This window comes from Molossus molossus, unplaced genomic scaffold (assembly GCF_014108415.1).
Source record: "Molossus molossus isolate mMolMol1 unplaced genomic scaffold, mMolMol1.p scaffold_m16_p_15, whole genome shotgun sequence".
Lineage (NCBI taxonomy): Eukaryota > Metazoa > Chordata > Mammalia > Chiroptera > Molossidae > Molossus > Molossus molossus.
In genome coordinates this window covers 81,259,129-81,284,192 of record NW_023425350.1, presented here as the reverse complement: position 1 = coordinate 81,284,192, position 25,064 = coordinate 81,259,129, and the positions used below count along the sequence as shown (strand labels likewise).

At 47.7% G+C, this 25,064-nt stretch overlaps 1 protein-coding gene across 1 annotated transcript in view; it reads left to right on the top strand.

Annotated features, from left to right (window-relative positions):
• NPAS2 (neuronal PAS domain protein 2) overlaps positions 1–19,086 on the top strand; it is a 175,232-nt gene extending 156,146 nt beyond the window's left edge. The window contains exons 15-21 of the mRNA XM_036262766.1: positions 4,361–4,450; positions 7,155–7,301; positions 12,006–12,203; positions 13,421–13,611; positions 13,940–14,032; positions 16,863–17,001; positions 18,918–19,086. Coding sequence (XP_036118659.1) covers positions 4,361–4,450; positions 7,155–7,301; positions 12,006–12,203; positions 13,421–13,611; positions 13,940–14,032; positions 16,863–17,001; positions 18,918–19,085 — 1,026 coding nt within the window. The 3' untranslated portion in view covers position 19,086. The remainder of the gene's footprint in view (positions 1–4,360; positions 4,451–7,154; positions 7,302–12,005; positions 12,204–13,420; positions 13,612–13,939; positions 14,033–16,862; positions 17,002–18,917) is intronic.
• The last annotated feature ends 5,978 nt before the right edge of the window (positions 19,087–25,064 follow it).

Below are 25,064 nucleotides of genomic sequence, written 5' to 3'. Positions count from 1 at the left end.
CCTCTAATTTTCTTTCTTTGTAAGTGTTTTTAGCTGGTTTTGGAATTAGGATAATGTTGGTCTCATAAAAAGAGCTTGGAAGTTTTCCCATCCATCCACTTAAATTTGTTGGAAGGGTTTGAGAAGAATAGGTGTTAGTTTTTCTTTGAATGTTTGGTAAAACCCACCTATGAATCCACCTGGTCCAGGACTTTGTTTGCTTGTAGTTTGTTGTTGTTGTTGTTATTGTTTTTATTACTGCTTCAATTTCATTAGTTGTAATCAGTCTATTCAAATTTTGTGATTCTTCCTGATTCAGTTTTGAAAGATGGTATATTTCCAAAAATTTATTCATTTTTCCCAGGTCATCAGTTTGTTGGCATATAGTTGTTCATGATATTTTCTTACACGCCTTTGTATTTCTGTGATGTCAGTTGTTACTTTGCCTCTTTCATTTCTTATTTTATTTATTTGGATTCACTCTTTGTTTCTTGATCAGACTGGCTAAAGGTTCATCAGTATTGTTATCTTTTCAAAGAACCAGCTCTTGGTTTTATTGATCTTTTGTATTTTTATTTTTTTAGTCTTTATGTATTTACTTCTGCTCTGATCTTTATTATTTCCTTTCTTCTGCTTACTCTGGACTTTTCTTTTTGTTCTTTTTCTAGTTCCTTTCAGTATAGGCTTAGAATATTTATTTGAGATTTTTCTTGCTTTTTTAGGTAGGTCTGTACTGCTATGAACTTCACCCTCAGGACTGCTTTCACTGTGTCCCATACACTTTGGATTGTTGTGTGTTCATTTTCATTTGTTTCCAAGAAGTTTTAAATTTCTTCCTTGATCTCATTGGTAATCCATTCATTGTTTAATAACATGCTATTAACCTCTGTGTGTTTGAATGCTTTTGAGTTATTTTTATTGTAGTTGATTTCTGGTTTCATGCCTCTGTGATCTAAGAAGATGCTTGATATGATTTCAATATTCTTGAACTTGTAGAGACTTATTTTGTGTCCTAACATATGGTCTATGTTAACTTTGAGAGTGTTCCATATGCACTTGAGAAGAATGTATATTCTGAAGCTTTGGGATGAAATGTTCTATAAATATCAATTAAATGTATCTTATCTATTGTGTCATTTAAGATCACTGTTTCCTTGTTGAATTTTTGTCTGGAAGATCTATCCAGTGATATCAGTAGGGTGTTAAAATCCTCTACTATGACTATATTGCTGTCGATCTCCCCCTTAAAGTCCTCCAGGAGTTTTTTTTATACATTTAGGTGCTCCCATATAGGGTACATATATGATTACCAGCGTTATATCCTCTTGTTGAATCAATCCTTTTAGTGTTATGTAGTGACCTTCTTTGTCTCCTGTTTTGAAGTTTATTTTGTCAGATATCAATATTGCCTCCCCCACTTTTGTTTGTTTGTTCGTTTTCATTTTCATGGAAAACTTTTTCCATTCCTTCACTTTCAACCAGTGTGAATCTTTTGTTCTGAGGCAGATCTCCTGTAGATGGTACATATATGGGCCATGGTTTCTTATGTCTTTTGATTGAAGCATTTAATGCATTTACATTTAAGGTTATTAATGATAGTTACTTATTGCCATTTTTGTTCTTTATGCCTATTTTATTCTATATATATATATTTCTTCTTCTTACAACAGTCCTTTTAGAATTTCTCGCAACGCTGGTTTAGTGATAATAAACTCATTTAGCCTTCTTTGTCAGGGAAACTCCTTATTTCACCTTCAGTTTCCTTCAGTTTAAAATTTTTCTCTTTATTGATTTGAGAGAAACATCGATGAAAGAGAACATCAATTGGCTGCCTCCTGCATGCCCCCCACTGGGGATTTGGCCCACAACCTGGGCATGTGCCCTGACCAGGAATCAAACCAGCAACCGCTTGGTACATTGGTCAGTTATCAACCACTGAGCCACACTGGCTGGGCCACCTTCAATTTTAAAATATAGCCTTGTTGGATAGAGTAGTCTTGGTTTCAAATCTTTGCTTTTGATTACTTTGAATACTTCATGTAATTTCCTTCTGGCCTGTACTGCCTATTTTTAGAAATCATTTGGCAGCCTTATGGGAGATCCCTTTTAGGTAACTGACTGTCTATCTCTTGCTGTCCTCAAAATTCTCTCCTTGTCTTTAACTTTTGCCATTTTAATTATGATGTGTCTTGGTGTGGGTCCCTTTATGTTTATCCTGATTGGGACACTCTGTGTTTCTTGAACTTAGGTGGCTTTTTTCTTTGCCAGATTAGTGAAATTTCCTGTCATGATTTCTTCAAATGAGTTCTCTATTTCTTGGTCACTTTCTTCTCCCTCTGGTGCTCCTATGATGCAGATGTTGTTTTGTTTCATATCATTCCAAAGTTTTTTTAAACTCTCCTCATGCTTTTTAAGTGTCTTTTTTTATTTTTGCTGCTTTAATTGAGTGTTTTTTCCTACCTTGTCTTTCAAATCCCTGATCTGATCCTCTGCTTCATCAAACTTGCTTTTCATTTTCTCCGGTGGCATTCTTTATTTCCAACTGCTCCTTATCAATGCTTTCCATGTCCTTTTTCGTGTGAATGAATGTTCCTTATAGTTCCAGTTAAGTTCCTTGAGCATCTTTATAACCATTACTCTGAGTTCTATGTCTGGTAAATTGTTTACCTCCATCTCATTTAACTTCTTTTTTTTTGTATATACCTCCTTTTCTTTCATTTTTGGGTTGTTTCTTTGTCTCCCCATTTTAGTTGTCATTTTGTGTTTGTTTTATGTACTAGATATAACTGCTGTGACTCCCAGTCTTTGTGGGGTGGCCTTTGTAGCAAATGTCCTGTGGGGCCCAGTGGGGCCATCTCGTACTCCTGAGCTGGATGTAGGTTATGTGGGCTCTTCTATTGTAATTGGATCTTGATTTTTTTTGCCATGTTTGTGGGTGGGATCTCCTCTCAGGATGGCTGACTGTGAGGTTCAATACCGACCACATTGTGCGAGCTGTTGTACAGGTGCAGTCTTCAGGTGGTTTCATTTCCTCCTTGTCTAAATGTCTCCTCTTCAACTAGTTTTCAACTGGTAAATCAAGGTGACTATTTCCCCATTTAGTTGTTTTTTGTTGTGTTGTTTTTTTGTTAATCCTCTCCCGAGAATATTTTTATTTTTATTTTTTTTTCATGTGTTTTTATTGATTTTTTTAGAGAGAGAGGAAGGGAGAGAGAGATAGAATCATCAATGGGAGAGAGAAACATCGATTGGCTGCCTCCTACACACCCCCAACTAGAGACTGAGCCCACCACCAGGCATGTACCCTGACCAGAAATCGAACCTGGACCTCTCAGTCGTGGGATGCTGCTCAATCCACTGATCCACACTGGCTAGGCAATTTCTGTTTATTTTTAGAGAAAGTGAAAGGGAGGGAGGGTGAGAGAGAGAAACATCAATGTGAGAGAGACACATCAAGTAGATACCACCTGCATGTGCCCCAACTGGGGCCCAGGATCGAATCTGCAGCCCAGATACATGCCCTTGACCAGGAATCAAATCCAAAACACTTTGTTGCAGGGTCCAATGCTCTAACCACTGAGCAATACCTGCTATGGCTCCCCAATTTAGTTTTAATTCCAGTTTGGTTCTGGGAGAAGATGCAAGAAAGATCCACCTGCTCTACCACCATCTTAAGCCCCTCTCCCCTTTTACTTTTGTTTTAAAACCTCAGCCTATGATATGGAGGGTTTCATATCTTCTTTTACACATATTCTCCCCACCTACCCAATTGATCAGAGAACAAGGTCTGTCACTCACATGACTTCCCAGGAGTCTTTCCAACATATTCCAGGCAGAGCCTGGTGAATTGCGCCCAATATTCACTGCCCAGATGAGTTCATGAACATAGGTGTGTATGGTGTGACTGTCCATCTGCATTGGTGTTGAGCAGAAAGGGTGAGGACCATATGCAACGCCAACACTGGTTACCACTACAACCCCATTCATACTGCTCAGTGATACTGCTTAGAATTCATCCGTTTGGAAGAAGAGCAACTAAATCCACCAAAATTGGAACCTAAACAGGAGGGAAGGGAGGAGTGGCACAGAGCTGCCAAGCCCTGGCAGGTGGCAGCAGCTGTGCAACGCACACTCTGGCAGGAGGCATCACACACCCCGAGTGACCCCAAAACCTCGCTTAAAAACCACCTGCACCTTGCACCAGCCTGCTATCCTGCCTTTCCCAGAAAACACACACCAAACCTTCCAGAAGTGAACTCTTCACTCTAGTACAGAAGGGCCTCCTTTAAGCCAGAAATCTCAGCTGGCTGAAAGACAGCACCCCTGTACCTCTGTAACAGCCCACAGCAGTGTCTGTTAACAGAGCCCTTCTCGTCCCCAGGCTCCCCTGCCTGTGCCATTGTCCTGTGACCTTGCACAGCAGCTCCTGCCTCAGACTATTTTGCAGAACCCACCTGGCCCCCTGGCACAGGTGAGTCTGGAACGAGGGGAAGGGGAATCTGGCAGTGGGAATTCTCTAAGACAGAACATGTTTCTCCCTTGACTGTGTGGGCACGTTGGTTTTGATGTGTAGCGTGCAGGTAGGTACCGAACCAAGGCTCCCGCCACGCAGATGGAGTGTGTTGAGCTACGGACTGTTTCTGCATCGGTCTTGCTCGCCATTCTTATGCTCTCCAGAGACATTCTCTCTGTTCTTTTCTGTAGTGTCTGTTTCCAGTCTCTTAAGTAATCTGTTCATCTCTCTGCCACTTTTCTGTGTTCCTCTCATTTTTTATGATTCCAAATTTGCCGATATTTTCGAAAAGGTTTGAATTAGGCCAAATATCATAGGAAGACTCTGAAAGGCTGTAAAAGCTTTGAGCGCAGTACTATAAATATCACATTTGTTAGAAAGGGGAGGTGGTCATGGCTTTGCTGAGTAGCTCCTTCCTTGTTCCAACAACATTCATGAGTTACTATTTGGGTCTGTCTGTGAGCTAGTGCGAGGGATGCAGAGATGCTTAGAACATAGCCCTTGTTCTTTGTACTGAGTTTCAGTGAAAGTTGGGCATGTACAGAGAGAAACCACCATGGCAGGCCATGTGTTTTCATAGAACCAGTAAGAAAATATTCTGCCTGGAAAAGTCCAACATACTTCCCAGAGTCCTCGACACTCGAGCTGGCCTGGAAGGATGGGTAGGAGGTTGCAGATCAAGAGGTGGAGGGTCAACGGGGAAGTGGGACCCCGAGCTGTGCTTCCGCAGGGAGTTTAGAAACGCTTCTCGTGTCGGAGCCCGGTGAGACGCTGACTGTTTGCCCATCAGTGGTCTCGAGTGTCCCGAGAAGCAGGTGCCAGCACACGTGTCTTCCAGAGTCAGGTTTGAGCATCAGTGTGAAAGCTACTCATTTGGAGGCAACTAATCGAATAGTTTGTGTTCATCCTCATTATGAAAATAAAGAGCTTGGTTTATGTTCAAATTTCCAGGCACATTGATAATGAAATTAGTGCCTTTTTCGACCCAAAGGCACACAAAAGCCCTTTACCTTCGGGTCTTGAAGGGCCGAGGGTCTCTTTGATTGATGATAAACATGTAATGGGTGATTAAGGTCCCTTGGGAATTCTGAGTTTTCATTTACTGAACTTCCTTTTCATTAATAGTAACAGTTCGTAGTGTATTAGGCATATTGTACTTAGTAATGACTATATTCCTCAAGACATTCTTCCACAATGCGACCTCCGAGTCAGGCCGTCCTGGCCCTGCCCACGCAGCAGCGCCCACAGCTTCTCCTGCTCCTCACAGAGGCTCCCACGCAGCCTTGGGAAAGGGGAAAGCAGACCCGAGGTCTAGGAGATGGTTACCTGGGAAACGAGGCTGCTCTGCGCTGTTCCTGAGATGTCTCCAAGTGGGACTGGATCTCTGTCAAACAGCCCTGACCACCAGCATGGCCTCGAGGGTCCTGGGTCCCGGGGAAATAAGCCTTGTTCTAGAAGTTACATTGGGGAGCCCAGAGTGGCCCAGAGGACTGCCCGGCCCTCAGCCCAGAACGTCGCCTGAGGCAGGAGAGCCCGAGCGCGGCTTTCTAGGACTTACCACAGAAGCGTCTGTGTTTTGTTTTTTATTTATTTTTATTTTTTAAATATGTTTTTATTGATTTTTTTTTTTTTTTTTTTTGAGAGAGAGAGAGAGAAACATGGATCAGCTGCCTCCCGCACACCCTGCCCCATACTGGGGATCTAACCCACAACCTGGGCATGGGCCCTGACCTCTCGGTGCACGGGACATCGCTCAGCCCTGAGCCACACCAGCCGGCATTGTATTTTGTTTTTTAAATTAAGCATCTGATCTACTTTGTTTTGTTTCTCGATTGAACTCTCTTTCCAAACCTCAGCGGAGCGCTCGGATCCTTGCAGTCTGCGGAGGGTCTCTGCCCCGCAGCCTGTCCGGCACAGCTGCTGCTAGACGGGCCTCCCCTCCGGACCCTCCGCGCAGGCCTGGAGTTGGGCGTCGGGCGGAGAGGTGCCGACAGGGATCCGAGTTCACTGCAGGGTTTCCTAACACCAGCCTGGTCCCTGCGGGGGCGGAGGGCAGGGGAGCATGCTCTAGGCTAAGCGGACGCAGTGCCCCTGCAAGGCCGCCGCCTGCCAGGCTCCTCGGTCAGTGTTAGGTGATTGTGTCCTCAGTTCTCTCCTGCTCAGATTTCTGAGCCGTGCTGGCCGCAGGTGAGCCTGGGGCGTGGAGGCTGGCCGGCTGGAGGGCAGGGGGCTCTGGGGAGCTTTCTGGGGAGCTTACAGATGTGCCCTGCTCTCCAGGACCAGGTTAAGGAGAATGGATGTAGGACCCCAAAGTACGTTCATCTCCGTGCCCTTGATTGGGGCGGAGCGCTGTCTGAGGCCCTACTTTTGAATTCATGTCCAAACCATTTGTGGGTCTGATGCAATTTGAAATATCAGTTTGTAAGCACTGCTTACAAACACGTGACAAGATTCTGGGCCCTTCCAGACAACAGTTATATATCAGGCCTGCTGATTCTGGTGGGCCTGAGAATCCCAGGGGACCCGGGACACCCCGCCGACTGTAGCCCAGCTCTGAAGAGTGGAGAAGGGACAGAAGTGGACGTGGGCAGGGTGCTCAGAGCACTCGGCCTCTGCCTGGGAGGTGGAGTAACTCTCACTGGTCATGTCTCCCACCTTGAAGTGTCCAGCGCAGCTCAGCATGTTCCAGAGCATCAAGGAGCAGCTGGAGCGGCGGACGCGGGCGCTGCAGGCCCACATCCGGAGGCAGCGGGAGGAGCTCCACCGGGTCCAGGAGCAGCTGTGCCGGGTCCAGGACTCCAGTGTCCAGGTGCCGCCCCTGCCTGGCCAGAGGTCCAGTGTGGCCTGTCCCCCTCTGCAGTGTGTCCTGGCCCACCCTCCCAGGGCCCCAACCCTGGGCGGAGCGTGACGTCGGCATGGCACCCTTTGCTCCCCCGGCCTCTGCCTGTTTATTCGCGGGTTGGGAGGCAGCCCCCATCCTGAGGGGAAACACCTCAGCCCCTGTGGATCTCTGCTTGCCTAGCACCGCCAGACGGCCCAGAGAGCGGAGCTGCCTCCTCACCTGAGCAGGAGAGGGGTTAGGGAAGTGCTGATACCTGGCTGATGGGGGTAGCAGAGGGAGCAGGGCTGGGGGTCCGCACCCTGGCACCTCCAGGCCACCCCTTTGGGGCCTGCCGATCTGCCTCTGCATGCTCTGACACCCCCACCCCCTTGTTGTCACTTCCTGGAGTCCTTTGGAGGGTTTTATCTGGGGCGCCTTCATCTGTTGAATCTGTGCCAAGGATGAGTTATTTCACCAAGTGTCACTATGTCAGGCCAGGACTGTTTTTCTTCCAAAGTGCACTTTTTTTGACCTGGCCTTTCATTGTAAACATAATTCTAGCTAACTTGGGATCTGCCCTGAGAACTGTAAGCCTTTGCACCCCCTTAGGAGAAGCAGAAGCGACCCCTGGGAAAGGGCTGGAGTGCTGTTCCTGCCCTCTCCCCCACCCCCCACAGGGCACCGGAAGTGCAGCGACACCATGATGAGCAGGCTGAGCGAGCACAGTGATGTGGGTCACTGGGCAGGGGGCCGCCTGGGCAGGCCGCCCTGTGCCCCTGGGTTCCCCAGACGCGCCTGTGCAGGTCCCTGCGCACCCAGGCTGGCTCCTGGAAGAGGCCGGAGCAGCCGGCCCCACACCTCCTGCCCAGTGTCCCCTGTGCCCAAGCTCTACAGCACAGCCCCCGCCTCCGGAGCTCTGCTCTCCCGTCCCCCCTTTTCAGGGACACCCCTGAAGCTGATGGGGAAAGGATGGCACCATTTACATGGAAAGAAATGGAAGCCCTGAGGTGTCTAAGCCCTTTCCGCTGATTCTTCCCAGCTGTAAGCTTTTCTCCGATCCAGGATCCGGTTGGTCGGATCTGCCTGACCCCAGTGATCTGAGTGGGACCTTCACACCAACAGGAAGGGGAGCCCGAGCCGGAAACGGCGGAAGCAAAGTGGGCGAGTGGACGCCCTCTCAGAGCCCCGCCTCTCAACATTAGGCTGTAATCTGAACAGCAGCACAGGGTTATGTCTTTCCCTCCTTCGCGAGTAATCATTCTTCTTCTTCCTCGCGACCGGTGTATTTTGTTGACTGCCGAAGTGCGTACACTCGTGTATACCTGCGTGTGCAAGGGGAACTGGGGTCCAGCCCGCAGACTGTCTGACACGTCCCTTCTCTGTGTTCATCCCTGTGACCTTGTCTCTGCGGTGGGATTTTCCAGAGAACATGGAAATCCGCAGATCATGAACCAGAGAACATTGCCTCCAGCAATCTGCCTTCTAGTGTTTCTGCAAGTGTAGAAATTTAAAGAAATACCTTCCCAAATTTTTAACTAAAGTGTGATATTTGTTTAGAAATAAAACTATATGAGTCCATCCTAAAGAAAAACAAGTAAGCCCTGGCCGGTTTGGCTCAGCAGTTAGAGCGTCGGCCTGCGGTCCAGAGAGACCCGGGTTCGGTTCCTGCTAAGGGCATGTACCTCGGTTGCAGTTTGTCTCCGGCCCTTGTTGGTTGTGCAGATGGGAGCCTTTCGATGTGTCCCTTCACGTCGATGTTTCTCTCTCTCTCTCTTCCTCCCACTCTATCTGAATTTAAAAAATGGAAAAATGTCCTCAGGTTAGGATAAAAAAAAAAGAAAAAGTAAAAATTACTCTACTCCAAAACAGCGGGGGAGGGGTAGGTTAAATAACTATGGAAAATGCTGGTGATTGTTGAAGCCTCAGGAATGGCCCATGGGCTTCACTGCACAGCATCTCTGTGTTGTGTACTTCCGAAATGTTCTGGAATGATTAGTATTCATAGAAGTAAGCAGAGGAGAATAATAAAAACCACACATAAATGTAGGCCTTGATTTGTCCTTGAAAATTAGAAGTACATTTTTTCTCTGTCGACCTGTCCCTTTGGATGAGGCCCCGGAGCCCTGTTGAGAAGGCATCCTCACAGCCACATTCTCACCGTGGGCCGGCAAACAGAAGCAGCCACAGCGTCGCCCCACACGGTCCTTGACCCGGATCGGGCTTTCCAATGTGACTTGCTGGCTCAGAGCTTCCGTTGAGAAGTGTGTGCCTGCGATGCTTGCTAAGTATGATTTTCTTCAGAAAAAAGATTGGGCTACGAGGACAGGTCCTTTCAGGTGCGGTGAGGCCTGGGGCAGTCAGGAAGAGGCCAGGTGGGAGAGCTGTTCGGCAGAAGGCTCTGTCGCCCCCTGCAGTCCTGGGCAGGCTGGCTTTCCCTTCCTTTCCAGGGCACGTGTGCCCTCTGCTGGCCATCCAAGAAATACCTGGAAGGACACCTGTAACAGCAAGCGATGGTCTCTCTCCCAACCTCCCTCTCTCCCTCCCTTCCTTTTTCCCTCTCTTTCTTCCATTCAACTATCCTTCCCTCTATCCACCCACCCACCCATCTTTCGTCTGTCCACCCATCCACCCCGCAGACGCTCAGCTCTCGGTTGGGCACCGCGGGGTGGAGATGAACAGGATGAACCATACATGAATGGGCACAGCAGCGCATCAAGTGTGTGTGCTGTTATGAGGTGTGTGCTGTTGGTGGCACTGCTTTATTCATGAGGAAACTAAGGCTTTGGAAATGTATGAAAATCACCCAAGGTCACGTGGTGGGGCTGGACTTTGAGCTAAGGCATGTCTGACTTAAGCTAGAGTATAGCCTATCATAAATAAAGGTTGCATTTACTTAACCTATAATCAGAAGGTAAATTGCATCCTACCAGACAAAAAGGTCTGGTATTGGGTTTGAGTACTGGGTTTTGCTGAAGTGTGGGTCACCTGTGTGCCGTAGACAAGCCATGTGCAAATGGGTAACAATTCACAAAGCCTCAGACTGAGTCTGTACTGAATGGGGACTGAATCTGAGATAGTGGATGTCCAGGAAATTCTTTTTAACTTCTAAAGTGACAAAGAGCCCTCATTACACACTGCAGGCCCCTCTGTTGGGGCTGGACCTGTGACAAAAAAGTGGGGAGACCAGGTGGTGTGGTGGGAGGGGCACCTGATGGGAAACCTAGTCCCACTTGCCACTGCCACCCGGACCTGGGCCTCTGGGAGGTGGCGGAGCTCAGCTCTGAGTCAGACACGACCGGCCCGACGGCTCCTCAAACGTCTGCCTGCATCTCTGCGCCCGCCTTCCCAGAGCCACTCGCAGATGTCGGCTTGTGGGCTCTGTACTGGCTAGGTGGCTGTGACCCCCAAGTGCAGGGACTGGGGCTCCACTTCCAGATGCTGGTGGACAGAGCCTGCCCTGAAAACTCTGGAGGGCAAGGCCTCGGAGGGAGGGGCACTGTGCGAGCCGGAACTCCGGCAGTGAGCAGGCGCACCGCCCCCTTGCTGCAGCAAACCCTGCTGGCCTTCTGAACGCCCAGGACACTCCGAGTCAGAGTCTTAAGTTCAAATTATTATTAAAACTATTCAAGCTGGTTTTCTTAGGCTTTTAGAGTTAACTTACAGATTGTATTTTGTTTACAAATCTACTGATTTGGTCTAAAAGAAGCAAGGTGTTTACTTGTTTTTATTTATGTTCAATTTGTTTATAAATTTAACAGATTGTAAATAATCAATGTTACTTTCCAAAGCCATTAATTTACAAATTGAATATATCTAAATCTTTCAAGCATTTCACATACTTAACGGGAAGACTTATAAGCCTAACAGGTAAAATCTTTGTGAGGACCTAAGCAATACTTTTATACCAAATACACCAAACTTATAAATGAAGTAGATCAGAGTTCTCACAAACACTTCAACACTCTTCATAAACATGATCAAATTCTCCTAAACCTTTCCAATCACAGCCACCAGCTCTTGCGTCACCACCTCTGAATGTCTGCCGTCCGAGGGGACACAGTGCACGGCATCATGGTGACTTTAAAGCACATGGACTTGTGTGCTGTCACTGTCTGTGCCCTTTGCCTTCCTAAGAGTCCCCTAATTGACGGAGCAGACTTGCCATCCTAACTGGGAGCACTGGTTGAAGGAGCCCATCTACAATGTGGGAGCAGACTCTGGACACTGTCAGAGGTTCACGGCTGGGCCCAGAGCCTGGTCGGTCAGCCCTCTCCCCAACCTCACGTCATTCATCCCAGTAACAAGATATTTCTCCCTTCTAGTAACAAATTGATAAGCCAGCCTAGACTCTGTGCAAGTACATCAATTTATATTTTTAATTTCATTATTCAATTACAGTTTATATCCAGTTATATCATGCATTAGTTTCAGGTGTACGTACAGTAATGTACTGAGAGACCATCTGGGTCTGAGCATCTGGATACCATCAGACCTCTGTCCCCAGGCAGGGCAGTGTCTCCCCACCAGGCTTTCTTGGGGATCCTGCGCTCTACTGCAGCAGCCAGGCACTTCATGTCCCCATGTTTAGCGAATGAGCGAGACCGCTGACCTCTTCCTGTGGACAGAGGACACAGGTACAGACCTGTGGAAGCCCCATGACCTACCTTAAAGGCTTTTCTGTTGTGCTTCCAGATGTTTCTGCAGCAGCCAGCTGTGTCCCTGAGCTTCAGCAGCGCCCAGCGGCTGGATACTCAACAGCAGCTCCCGCAGAGGTCGGCCCCAGGGGCCCAGTCCCCGCTGGCCGCCAACCCTCCGCTTCCGGGGCAGATGGCTTCTGCCCAGGTCACAAACCAGCACCTGCTCAGAGAATCGAGTGTGATATCAACCCAGGTAAATGTCCCCACCTGTGTCCCCACAGCTCCCCATCATCTGCTGGTTCTAGCCACTCTCAGCATGAGAGCACATTCAGCCATTTCCATTTATTGTCCTTTCCCAAGGCCACCAAGCTCCTTGTCCCCCAGATTCCCTTCCAAGTCTTTCCCTCATGGCCATCACCACTAACTAAAAGCCACCAAGGACCTCGCCACCTGACGGTCTCCAGTCATCAAAGAGCACTGGAGTCCGCCGAAGGGGGAAGTCCCGAGCCCTGCTCTGGAGGAGCTCAGCCGTCCGGGCCGCTGCCTCCACACGTCCTGTGGGCCCAGCACGCCTCGGCCCGCTCGTGCCGCTCACCGTGCCCGGCGCACAGGTGGATGAGAGCTGTGCTTGGCCTCAGGGACATACACACACACCACGCAATAAAGTGTGAAGTGCGTGTATGAGGCTTCAGTCCATCTTCCCCCCAATTTAAGAGTTTTACTTTAAAATACAAACAGCCTTTTGGTTCTAGGGGTCAACAGAAAAATTAATAGCCAGGAACATTTTGGGGAAAAAAAAAAAAACTGAGTCAAATTGACACTATCTGATACTGAGAGGTTTTGGAAATGCTGAGACTTGAAACACCGTGGTGCCATCATGTGAGTGGACAATCGGTGAAGCAGACCAAGCCCATCCCCTCTTTCTTTGATGACTTCTCTCATACAGATCTATTGAGCATTCACTGCATGCCAGGCCAGGTACAGAGGGGCAGCAATGCACCGAAAGGAAAAGCAAAGGCAGGACAGTGCTGACGGTGGGGGCAGCATTTTAAGGAGTTGGCCTCATCGAGAAGAGGGGATGAGGGAATGGGGCATATATTGGTACTGGGGGAAGAACATTGCACATAAAGGAATCAGCAAGTGCAAAGGTCCTGGGGCAGGAGGAGGCCTCAGTCCCTGTGTTTGGAGTAGAATTTGTAAAGCAGAAATTTGTTCAGTTCCACACACACATTTGTGACTTGTCTACTGGGAGCTGGGCACTGTCCTAGGCCCCAGGATCCAAAGAATCCGGGAGGTGCTTACAATGCACTGGGAAGACAGTCACAAGGTTGAATAGCGTAACAGTCCTCAGGTCCTGTTAGACAAAGGACCAGGGAGTGCAGGGGAAAGCGGTTCTGGGGAGGGCTCCTGGAGAGATGACATCTGAGGTGAGTCTAAGTTTTTACCTTTCTCATTAAAATAATGCACCAGGGTCCCAAGCCAGTAAGAAGCACGCAGATAATACAGGGAAGTCGCCATGACGTGGGCAGCTTGACGCCCCAGTTCAGCAACCCGGCCGCCGTGCTCTCACCAACCCTGAGCCTGACCGCCCTGGCTTCCAACTCCCAGGACGCCAACCAGTGCCAGCCCAGCCCGGACTTCAGCCACGATCGGCAGCTCAGGTAGGGAGGGAGACTGTCCTTATTTGTAAGGTAACTGAGGCCAAGCTTGAGATGATTCGTTTCAGCTCTGCTTTCTGCGGTAGATGGAGGCAGAGTTCCAACAGATTCGAAGGCCTCTGTATTTGACCTCCTCTGATGCAGGGCAAGAGAGGCGGGGTCTGGATGGCCAGAGAAAGTGGCCTGCTGTGCTCATCATCCTCTGAGGACAGAGTGGGCAGAGGATTCTGTCAGACAGAAGGGCCAGCCAGCTGGGCAGGTACGGCCACCGCCCAGCAGGTTTGCAGTCTGGGTGCTGATCAGTGTACCATTTTTCTCTTCCTTTGCGAAGGCTGTTGCTGAGCCAGCCCATCCAGCCCATGATGCCTGGGTCCTGTGACACAAGACAGCCCTCAGAGGTCGGCAGGACTGGACCGCAAGTCAAGTAGGTGGCCGGGTGGCGGGAGGAGGCCGAGCACTGAGTGGTCTCGGGCTGGCAGGCTTTCATCTGCCCGGCCCAGCAGTTCCCCCTGGAGTCTCACACTGACGCCAGGCCAAAGGGAGCCACACCCTGTAAAGGACTCTTCCCTTCGTTTTTCTTCCACCGCTTCCCAGTGGAGCAGAGAGCAATTTGTATCAAGTTCCATGCTTAGAACATGACATGGATGAAATATTTCATTAGGTTCCTGGCTTTACATCATTCTCCAATATCTTTCTTTCTTTCTTTTTTTTTTTTAAGATTTTTAATTGATTTTTAGAGAGAGAGGAAGGGGGGGACATTGATCAGCCAGCTGCATGCACCCTACCGGGGTTCAAGCCCACAATCTGGGCATTTGCCCTGACCAGGAATCCAACCAGCAACCTTTTGGTGCATGGATGACACCCAGCCCACTGAGCGCCCCCTGCGATATCTTTGCCGGCGTAAATGCCTTCAGCCACAGCAGTGCCCGGGTAAATGTGGCCCTGTGTACGGCACCAGCGCACGCTGACAGGCTCCGCAGACACCCTCTGCCTGCTCCGTGGCTCTAGAACCCTGCAGACGGGGCCCTGTCCCTCCTAGACACAGCTGTCTCTCTCTCCTCTCCCCAAGAGAAACCCCAGGACCAGAAACAGCTTACTCAGCTGTTTAACTCTAGAGACATAGGTTACTGGAGACACAAAAGGGAATACTTGAAAAGCTACTGGAAAACAGTTTCTGGCCCTTTGCACTGAAGCAGAAATGGAGCCGCCTCACAGATGTCGTTCTGTGTGAACACGGGCTTGCTTTGTGACTGAGGCTCACCAGGGCAGTGCTGGCTGATCAGGCCTGGTGTGCCCTCAGGCAGAGGACTTGCAGCACCCCAGCACCCTTTCTCCTGCACCCTCCCTCAGCCACCACACTGGTGGCAGCTCGGTCCCTGAGCATGTCTGGTGTCAGGGGCCTGTACTCATGTCATTCTATTTGCTTGTCCTGAGGAGAGCCCTGTGACGGTGTGAGGGATGCAGACCACAGGCAGCTGCCTGTACCGTCCACAGCGCTGCTCTCGGCGAGGTGGGGCTTGGGCAGTGGCTGGTGTTTGGATTTCACTTGTGCTTCCTACCTGATCCAAATGGGTGGGAACAAAGAATTTTGTTATATCACTTTCCAGAGATGCTTAAAATGCAGCGAACTAGGTAAAAATGGAAACTCTTTGTTCTGGGAACCCCACCATTTTCAATCAACCCAATAATTGATACCATCCCCCAAGTGTTCAGCTCTGGCTCCCACACACAGAGGCCTCTTCAGGGTAAGTCTGGAACCCCCAATGCCTGTGTAAATGACCCCAAACAGCCCAGCCTATGTGGCCCAGTGGATTGAGCATCACCCCACGGACTGAGAGGTCCCAGTTTGATTCTCAGTCAGGGCACATGCCCAGGTTGTGGGCTCCATCCCCAGTAGGAGGTGTGCAAGAGGCAGCCAATTGATACATCTTTCTCACATCAATCTTTCTATCTGTCTCTCCTTTCCTCTTTCTCTAAAATAAAAATAAAAAATAAAATGACCCCAAACAGAAATAAATTTCTAAAAATAGGATGTAAAATGGGCTCCTCTCTTGTCTGTAAGCATCTGTTCCTAGTCTGTGCCCCTCCAGGGCTTCCACGGTGGACTGTGAGGTCCCAGTTCGATTCCTGGCCAGGGAACATGCCTTCCACTGCCCCTTGTTAATGACTCGGTATTATCTACACCTCTCCTTTATTTTCAATGTTTTGTTGTGGCACAATATATATAACATAAAATTCACCGCTTTAACCGTTAAGCTGTGGCATTAAGCACATTCACATTGTCGCTCAGTCATCACCACCATCCATCTCCTGAAGTTTTCATCTTCCCAGACTGATACTCCCGACCCACTAAACACTGGGCCCTCCACCTTCCCAGCCCCTGGCAGCCACTACCTGCTTTCTGTGTCTATGAATTTGACAACTGTGCGCCTCACCTACATGGAATCACACAGCAGTGACTGCTCATGTCACTTAGTGTAATGTCCTCGAGGTTCACTGTGCTGTAGCAGGTGTCAGAATCTCCTTCCTTCTTAAGGCTAATATCCTGCCATATGTACAGACCACATCTGTCTACCCTTCATCCTCAGTGGACATGTGGCATTGTCTTGTGAATGATGCTGCTGTGAACTTGGGTGTACAAACATCAGCGTGAGTCCGTCCTTGCACTTCTTTCGGGCATTTACCCAGAGTGGAATGGCTGGACCGTGTGGTAATTCTGTTTCCCTTTTTAAGGAATCACCAGGCTGTTTTCCACAACAGCTGCACCATTTAACTTCCCCCAAGTGCAGAAGGGCTCCAGTTTCTCCACATCTTCACCAACACTCATTATTTTCTGAGTTTTTTCATAATAGCCATCATAATGGTTATGAATGGGATCTCATTTCTATTTTGATGTGCATTTCCTTAATGATTAGTGGTGTTGAGCATCTGTTCATGTGCCTATTGGCCATTTGTATCATTTCTTTAGAGAAATGTCCGTACAAGACCTGTGCCTGGGTTTAATCGGGTTGGCAGTTGGGGTAAGTTATAGGCGTTTTCTCATGTTTTGGATGTCAGTCCCTTCACAGATACATGCTTTGCAAATGTTTTTCCTGGGTGGCCTTTTCATTCTGTGGACAGCTCATTTGATGCACAAATGTTTTTCATTTTGATAACATCCATTTATCTCCTCCTCCACTGTTGCCTGGGATTGGTGTCCTATCAACACTCTTTCTTAAAGGTCTGTGTTTTCCTTCTCATGTGAAACCAAACAGGTACCCGCAGAGCCAGGCCGTGTTTCCGACTGCAGACGCGCTCAGTGCCAGCAGTGCCTCCATCCCCCTCCTGCTGATGAGCCAGGCGGTGCTGCAGCCCACCCAGGCCCCGCAGCTGCCTCCACAGCACCTCCTGCAGGTGGGCGCGTGCAACCTCGGGCCAGGGAGCCAGGGCCCAGCTCCAAGCCCACACCTGACAGGCCTTTCCCCCTGCTTTCAAGGTAGTTCTAGTCCTCAAGGCTGAAATAAACCCCTGACAGATTTGTATTTGAATCTTCATAGTTTATAAAATTCATAACCTCAAAGGTTACAAATACATATAGTATGAGAAGTTATATATAAATATATATAATAGTATCAGCTATTATGTCACATAGGGTTGTGTGTTAAAAAGGTCTGTTGTTTTAAAATCCTCACCCAAGGATATTTTTCCACTGGTTTTTAGATAGAGTGGAGGGAGGGGGGCGGGGAGAGAAATATTGATGTGAGAGAGACACATTGATTGGTTGCCTCCCTCACGACCCCAACAGGGACCAGGGATCGAACCTGCAAGCCAGGTACATGCCCTTGACTGGGAATCAAACCCACAACCCTTCATTCTGCAGGCCGATGTTCTAACCGCTGAACCAAACCAGTCAAGGCAAAAAGTCCATTTTTAAAAAGTAATTTTGATTATGGTGTCTGTATTTTTAAAACAAAAATCAGACCCTGATAACTATGTTTGTTGGACTTTTACTGCGTTTATACACAGTCTTTTACAAATATAAAACTAAGTCACGTTTAAAGACTCATCAGACTTCCTTAATAAACACAATAATGGTGCATGTAGTCGGGCTTTCCGGGAAACATATAGCACCTTTCCATGTGCTCACTAGTTACTTCAAGCAAGTGCCAAAGACACTGGCCTTCCTGTCTCCACACCTGCCCCACGTGGGCATCTTCCAGCCATAGAAGAGTGCACAGTGACAGACACTGAGAGCAGTGGGCTAGAAATGAACAGTCGTTGTTGAAGGTCTTGAATCTAATTTAACTCCAGAGCTACAGAACCATCTGTGCCATACTTTTCAAATCCCCTGACCCAGGCATAGTGGGAGTCAACTCAAGACCAGCTTTGCATATCCTGTCAACCTGTAGGACACAGACATGATTTGGGATGGAAACTGATGCCCGAGAGGATGGGAACAGCCTGAGGGAGAGTTAGAGGCCTCCCATCCATCTCTTCAGGGGTAGCAGTGAAGATGCAGGGCGAGGGGTGCACAGCCTGCTCAGGACTCCTGGGTGCCTCCGGGCCTTGTCGTGCAGTGCAGGGATGGCGGATGCTGCAGAGAGGCTCTGGGTTCGTGCCCAGTGAGAGCACTGTGTCCGGGGGGCCTCCCGGAAGGAAGGACTCGGGGACAACTGCTGCAGAGCTGGATTCTGGGGAATGCATGGAGTGCAGGTGGATGAGTGCAGGCGAAGGCCCAATGTCCAGGAAGAGAGACAGCCTGAGCCAAACTGGAGGGGCAAGTGTACCTGTGCAGCTTAAAAACAGGGTGTGCTGGGTCACTTGGGGGTGGAGTCCCCGGAGGGGGATGGGGGAGGTGAGATGGAAGGCTTCAAGTCACCAAGGTGGGGGTTCAGCTACTTGAAGTCTCTGAGCTGCCGATCAGGGTGTCTTCCAGCAGATGTTGGCAAACAGCAGTATTTGGAAGGAGTTATGGAATCAGGGACCACCAGTGAAAGTATGCAGATTGCATGCATGTTTGGATTCTGCCAGTTATCTTCATGTGGGTCAACTCCAACATCCAGAAACATACAAGCTCCACGTGGACCGTGTGCACACGTGCTGGAAGGAGCCCTTTGTGCTAGCAGGAAGCTTGCTGCAGAATTCACCCCGTTTGGTAGAATGTGGGGCTCCTTTCTCCCCCAACCACTCTCCCCACAGTGTCCTACCCAGGCCCTCACCACAACCCCCTAGCCTTGGGGGTACCCTGTGTCCTAGCTATGTCTGCATTTCAGCTGAGCAGCTGTGGGATCACAAAAGCCCCTCTGGAGCCCTCTTCCTTTCCATTCCAGGTGCAGGCGCCAGCCTCTCTGCACAGTGAGCAGCAGGACTTGCCACTTCTCTCAACCTACTCGCAGCAGCCAGGCACCCTGGGCTTTAACCCTCGGCCCCAGCCCTCTCACCCACCCCGGCGGGTCAGCAGCCTGTCTGAGTCCTCAGGCCTCCAGCAGCCCCGGTAGTGCCCAGGCACCTCAGCCGGGTCCCAATGAGCTTTCACCGATGGTTGGCCAAGGAAGGACACGTGTATGAATTACACCTTGGGGCTTGTGCACAGTGCGTCCATCTCAGATCTCCTGGAGGGACCAGCCCTGGAGCACAGTGGCTGGCAGCAACCCTGGCTGGGCTTCCCTGCGTCTGCACTCCTCAGGCACACACTACCGCCGTACTTGGATGTCATGACTCAGTCTACTTTCTCAGATGGCCGGTCTCACTGCACTTCCCAAGAGCACACGGTCACTCTAGCTGGCAGTGGCCCATCCATACACGATAACTGGCCTTCATTCTCTTAATCCTCTTTTCTTTGCATTCCGGAAGCACCAGTTTAGAGATCCGTTGAAGAGAGAATAAAGAAATTATTTTTCATTATTTTTAAATGGTTGTTTTTAATTTGCACAGTTGCGCAGAAGAGGCAACTTAAGGTACTTTCTATTTTTAAAAGTAAGGTCTCATGACTTCCTTTGGAGACCACAGTAACAAAAACAGCCAACCAGAGAGTAGTGCTGGTCTTCATCACCCAGTGGCTGACCCCCTCCTCCAGCCTAAACCCTAATGGAATGAGGCTCTCCACCCCACACCGTGCTGGTGATTATTTATCCCTCTAAATATAACACTGGACTGTTTCCTGTTTACTTCGTGGATTGCAACTATTAGGCAGACTCAGAGAAAAGCACAATCCTGCCGCTAACATTCATTCCAGTCTTGAGAACTGTAGGGCTATGCAGGGAGGCCCGGGGGCCAGGCCCACGGGACCCACCTGCGCTGGGCCCCTGAGCAAGAATGCTGCACCTTCCTACGTATCTTCCATGGTAAGACCCAGGACTGGGTTCCCTTTTCAAAATGCACTTTGCTTTTTTGTATGTTTTGTTGAGATGTTTCTAAAGAAAAGATTTTATGTAATTATAAGACGAAGTGTAGTGAATTATACAGCTCTTGTCATAATGACCTATTTCTATATGAAATAAAATTGTATGGATTGTGTGTAAATTATTTTGTATCTGATACACAGTTCCTTTCTCAAATATAAAAGTATTCTTGTTTTTCTGTGAGTGGACATTTTGTAATAAATTAACAAGTTTGTACAATCCCTTCTGGAGGCAGTTTCTGTCCCTTATGTGCGCATGCACAATCTTTTCATGAGCAAACACTTCTTTGAGTCAAGCCGCTCCCAAGGACAGGCCAGCACAGGGGGAAGGCAGAAGCGTGCTGACAGAGCCAGGCGAGGGCGCGTGTTTCCTGAGCCACAGCGCACCAGTCTGTCAGGTCCCTAATTTTTACAGTAAATGTTGTGCCAGAAAAATGCAATGGTGCACCTTAGAAATGACAGCAAACAAAACCAGAAAGTTCCTGAAAACATGTCAGCCCTGTAGACATAGGCAGTCTGAGGAGATGCACAGGACATTTGCCACGAGAGCACTCACTGCCTATAATTCAGCTCCATGAGTGGTTCCATAGGCTCTGACCGCCAACACTCAGACGTCAGTGATGTGCACCAGCTGTGTGTGTGTGTGTGTGTGTGTGTGTGAGACGTGCACCCATGTCATGTTGACGAGGGCAGACAGGGCAGCAGCATCTTGGAGGTGTCTGCCAACTACAGACACCCATCCTCTTCTCCCATACAGCTTCATCATGCTGACACAAGGGTACCCCAGCACACAGGGATTGGGAAGCAACGAGGTGGCGATACTCAGCACAGCCCTTCCCACAACCACTGGCCCAAGAGAACTGAGTTCCCTTCCTTACTGCATCGCTATAGCTTCATGCTTCTGCCCACTTCCCTGTGAAATACAGGTCACTCCTCTCAGCTCTATGACTAGGATCGGGTTTGAATGGCATAAGAGGCTGTCATATAAATACATCAAAAAGGGTTTTGTCACACAATTGCTGTGCTCCTGGGAAGGGCAAGTCTAAAAATTGTGCATTAGGACCATTTGCTGTTTAAACTACAGGAACCAGAAAGAAGTCCTTTTAAAATGAAAAGTTTGTGTGAAAATGGATTAACTACTTTGTAATTTAACTGTTTTATAAATTGGGAACTTTATAGGTCTGATTTTCCTATAAAAGACTTTGTATTTTAATGGGCTGCCAGAATCCTTATTTGTAAGTAAAACAAGATTTTTAATGGAAACAGCATATTAATCACCCTAGAATTTTCTGTAGGAAGCCGTTAGAAGAGGGTACCATATGCTGTGCTACTAATTTAATTTAGCATTGCTTCAGCCTTACATATGTTCAGAATCTGGATAAACTCACAAAACTCTTACTGTGTAATATTCCTTTAAGTCCACATGACAGCAGGGGAAGTGTAATCCCTAAGCTTTTCTTTCTTTCTTTCTTTCTTTCAGGAAGAGGGAGAAACGCCGATTTGGTGTTCCACTCATTTATGCATTCATCGGTTGATGCTTGTATGTGCCCCGACCAGGGATCACACCCACAGCCTTGGCACATTGGAACAATACTCAAACCAACTGAGCTACCCAGCCAGGGTTAATCCCTAAGCTTCTGACTCATTTAATTTTGCTTATTAAAATGCTGGTTTGCAACCCTGTCCTTTTTTCCAGAATAACCATGAGCTTTCTATTTGGAAAACTATAAAGTCTTGGCTCATGAGAAGGGACAGAAATGTGGACTCTGGAATATACTACCTTTTCAAATATCTTAAACTATCTCAACTGAAATGTATCTTCTGTCTGTAATGGCAACTAAAGTTCACTAATTTAAAATTTGTGTTTATACAGGCAACGTGGTGAACTGGTCAACTATTAGATCATTCTAAGCCTGACATTTTGCACTCTTGACTAGTTTAGCTGGTAAAGTTGAGTGTTTGGTATAAAATTGCCTGTTTCTCTCTTTACTTTACGTGAAGCTCAAAGGTTTTAAAGTCAACCATTAATAACCTAGAGAAACAACTGATCAGGACCCGCCAGAGAAGTACCTTAGATGGCTTTGTGGACAGACACATACCACTGTGTACGCGCACGTGTGCAGTGCAGCCATGGCGACCTCTACATGGCTATTACACAGCTGAAACATACAGCCTTCTGGTACCTGTGAAAAGCTTTCTTTTTCTTTTTTTAATTTTTTTTTTCTTTATTGATTTTAGAGAGAGGAAGGGAAAGGGAGAGATAGAAACATCGATGAGAGACAACATGGATTGTCCGCCTCCTGCATGCCCCCACTGGGGGTTTGGCCCACAACCTGGGCATGTGCCCTGACCGGGAATCAGTGGCGACCTCCTGGTGCCTGGGTCAATGCTCAACCACTGAGCCACACCAGCCAGGCAAGCACTTTATGTTTCTAAGGGAAAAAAGCTTATTAGAAACAAACAGAATCTACTTTAGGATTTTTGCCTAACCAATGTTCAATTATGGGGAAACTGTAACCCTTCAGCATATTCACTAAACTAATACATGCCCTAAAACTCACACTCCAATGTTGCGTTACCACTGTAAGGATTCAATTAAAATCTCAAGGCTGGTATGGCCAGTGTGGCTCAGTGGTTGAGCATCAACCCACGCACCAAGAGGTTGCCAGTTTGATTCCGGGTCAGGGCACATGCCCAGGCTGTGGGTCCCACCCCCAGTGGGGGGCATGCAGGAGGTAGCCAATTGATGTTCTCTCTCACTGACGTCTCTCTCTCTCTCCCTCTCACTTCCTTTCTTTGTAAAATCAATAAAGGAAAAAGAAAAAGAAATCCTCAAGTCTGATATAGATCCCTGAAGGATCCACAAATTGTAACAAAATTACATATCTTTACATCAAAACTTGTTGCAAGGATGTAACTATCACAGAATTAATTTTTTGTATTTTAATCCCATACTCCTTACACCTTCTCAGTGTTCCAGTTTGTATACACCACTCTAGAGTTTCAATAACTCACTGAATAAAAATTTTACACCACCCTAAGTTTAAAGATCTTACCAGATCTTTAAAAACTGCGATTTCTGGCCAGCAAAGACTGCAAGTCCAGTTGGCAGCTTCAGTTGGCAAGGGGCTGGGACTTAGCTATACAGCCCTCCCACTCACCGGCTCTGCTGGCATCAGATTCTTCCCTTCTTATTTCAAAGCTGCATATCTTACATTAGGTGACTTTCATGGCTCTCATGCAGATTTTTATTTTTGAGGCTTGTGAAGATTTCTTTACATTTTCTCTGGCTGGATGTATCTCACTTACTGCATGACATGTCAAGTCTGGTCTGCCGGCCAATTTGGAAATCCATGTCTGTCTTCCAGGACTCACTGATTAGCATGGTTGTGGCATGCAGCCATCAGGGTGAAGCTGCTGGACCCCTTCTACCTTCACTGTGTAGCCCCTACTTTTCTGGGAAGCATTTGGCTCCAAGTGTCACCTCACTTCCCTAGGATAAAAGCTTGTATTTGCCTACACCTTATTAAAAGACAAACTTGACAACGAAACCAGACACTCCTACATACCAACACTTTCTGACTTATGAAAAGATTAGGCATGCCTATTATATTGACTCCTTTGTTAATTACAACTACCTTTTTTGTATTTCGTCTTCTACTGCAAGCTCGTGGCTGTTTTATAATTTCAGCTTTTCTAATTAACCATTGTTATTATTATTTCATTTTGTGCTCAGATCAGTGTAACTTGGCCTTTATCTTTTCAGCATCGCCTCTCAGAAACCAAGCTCTGGGTTCCTTCAGGAAAAAAGTGCATCAAGGCCCAAATTGATTGCTTTTTCTGGTACAAAGCCCAGGATTAACTCCAAGGAAGCTTGATTAGTTTTTTGTTTGTTTTAATGTATTAGAGATTAAAATCTGGGCAACTTGGGTGAGAATGACAATTAATATTGGTTAAAATGCTGCTTCCATTGCTACTACTGAGCCACTTTGTGGTGATAGAGCTAAACATATTTGGTTAAGGTCATGAAATCACATTGATTTCTCCAATATAATATATTTTAGAAGGTATTTGACTCTACCTTTCTAATATGATTTTGTCAACCACTAAGACTTTCTCCTAAATTGACTTTTAATATAAAGTCAGTTATAAACTTAATTTTAATTTCAAAATACTTGCCAGCCCTCTCTTCTCTGTCCCACTATTCGTCCCTAACCTGGGACCCCACTTGGGCTGGATCACAGCCTCCTTATTGACTCCCCAAGCTCCATTGCACACACACAATAAAAACAGTTACAAAGCACAGAAAATTCATCTTAATGGTTTTGGTCTCTGGCAGGCCAGCAGTGACTGGCCTGACCCCTGAGGCTTGGGAGGGATGGACAAGGTGGAAGAGCCTGCAATACTGGACTGAACCCGAGAGCCCCAGGCAGGCTAATGATTTGCAGGACTTCAGACCAAAGAGTTTATATTATAGTCTGTTCAGCCATCACTTAAAGCAGCTGAAAGCCATTTTACAGATGTTCATTGGAGGGGTCTATTTGCTTCAACAAGACCTAGGATCTATTCACACCCTATCAGTCATCTGGAAACCTGAGGAGCTGGCAACCATTTCTGATACATTAAGGTGACACTTTACTGCCCCTATGGATGGTGCCCCAGAGGCTCCTCTGGGTGCTTAGTTCCCTTCTAGGTGCTGGGAGCCAATTAGAAATGGCAGGATCACATCTGCAGGTAGGGGCATAAAAGTCAGGATCATAAAAGTGGTCCCAAAGGGCCATTATGGCATGAAAGACCTCAGGCAGGTTTCAGGCGCCTTAGCCGAGGGAGAGAATAGGCAGGGTGAAGGGAGGAGGAAATGAGAGCCATGGAGAATGTCTTCAAAATGCTTGGGAGAAATGATTTTCAACCTAGAATTCCATGCAAGTCAAATATCAATAAGTTGGAGTGTTGAATAAATACCTTAAGATATCTGAGGGCTCAAAAACTTTAGCTCATTTTCCGTCTTAAGCCACTAAATTGCGTGCTCCTGTGAAGAGAATTCATCAAGAATATGGGAGGCCTAGACGCATGGATC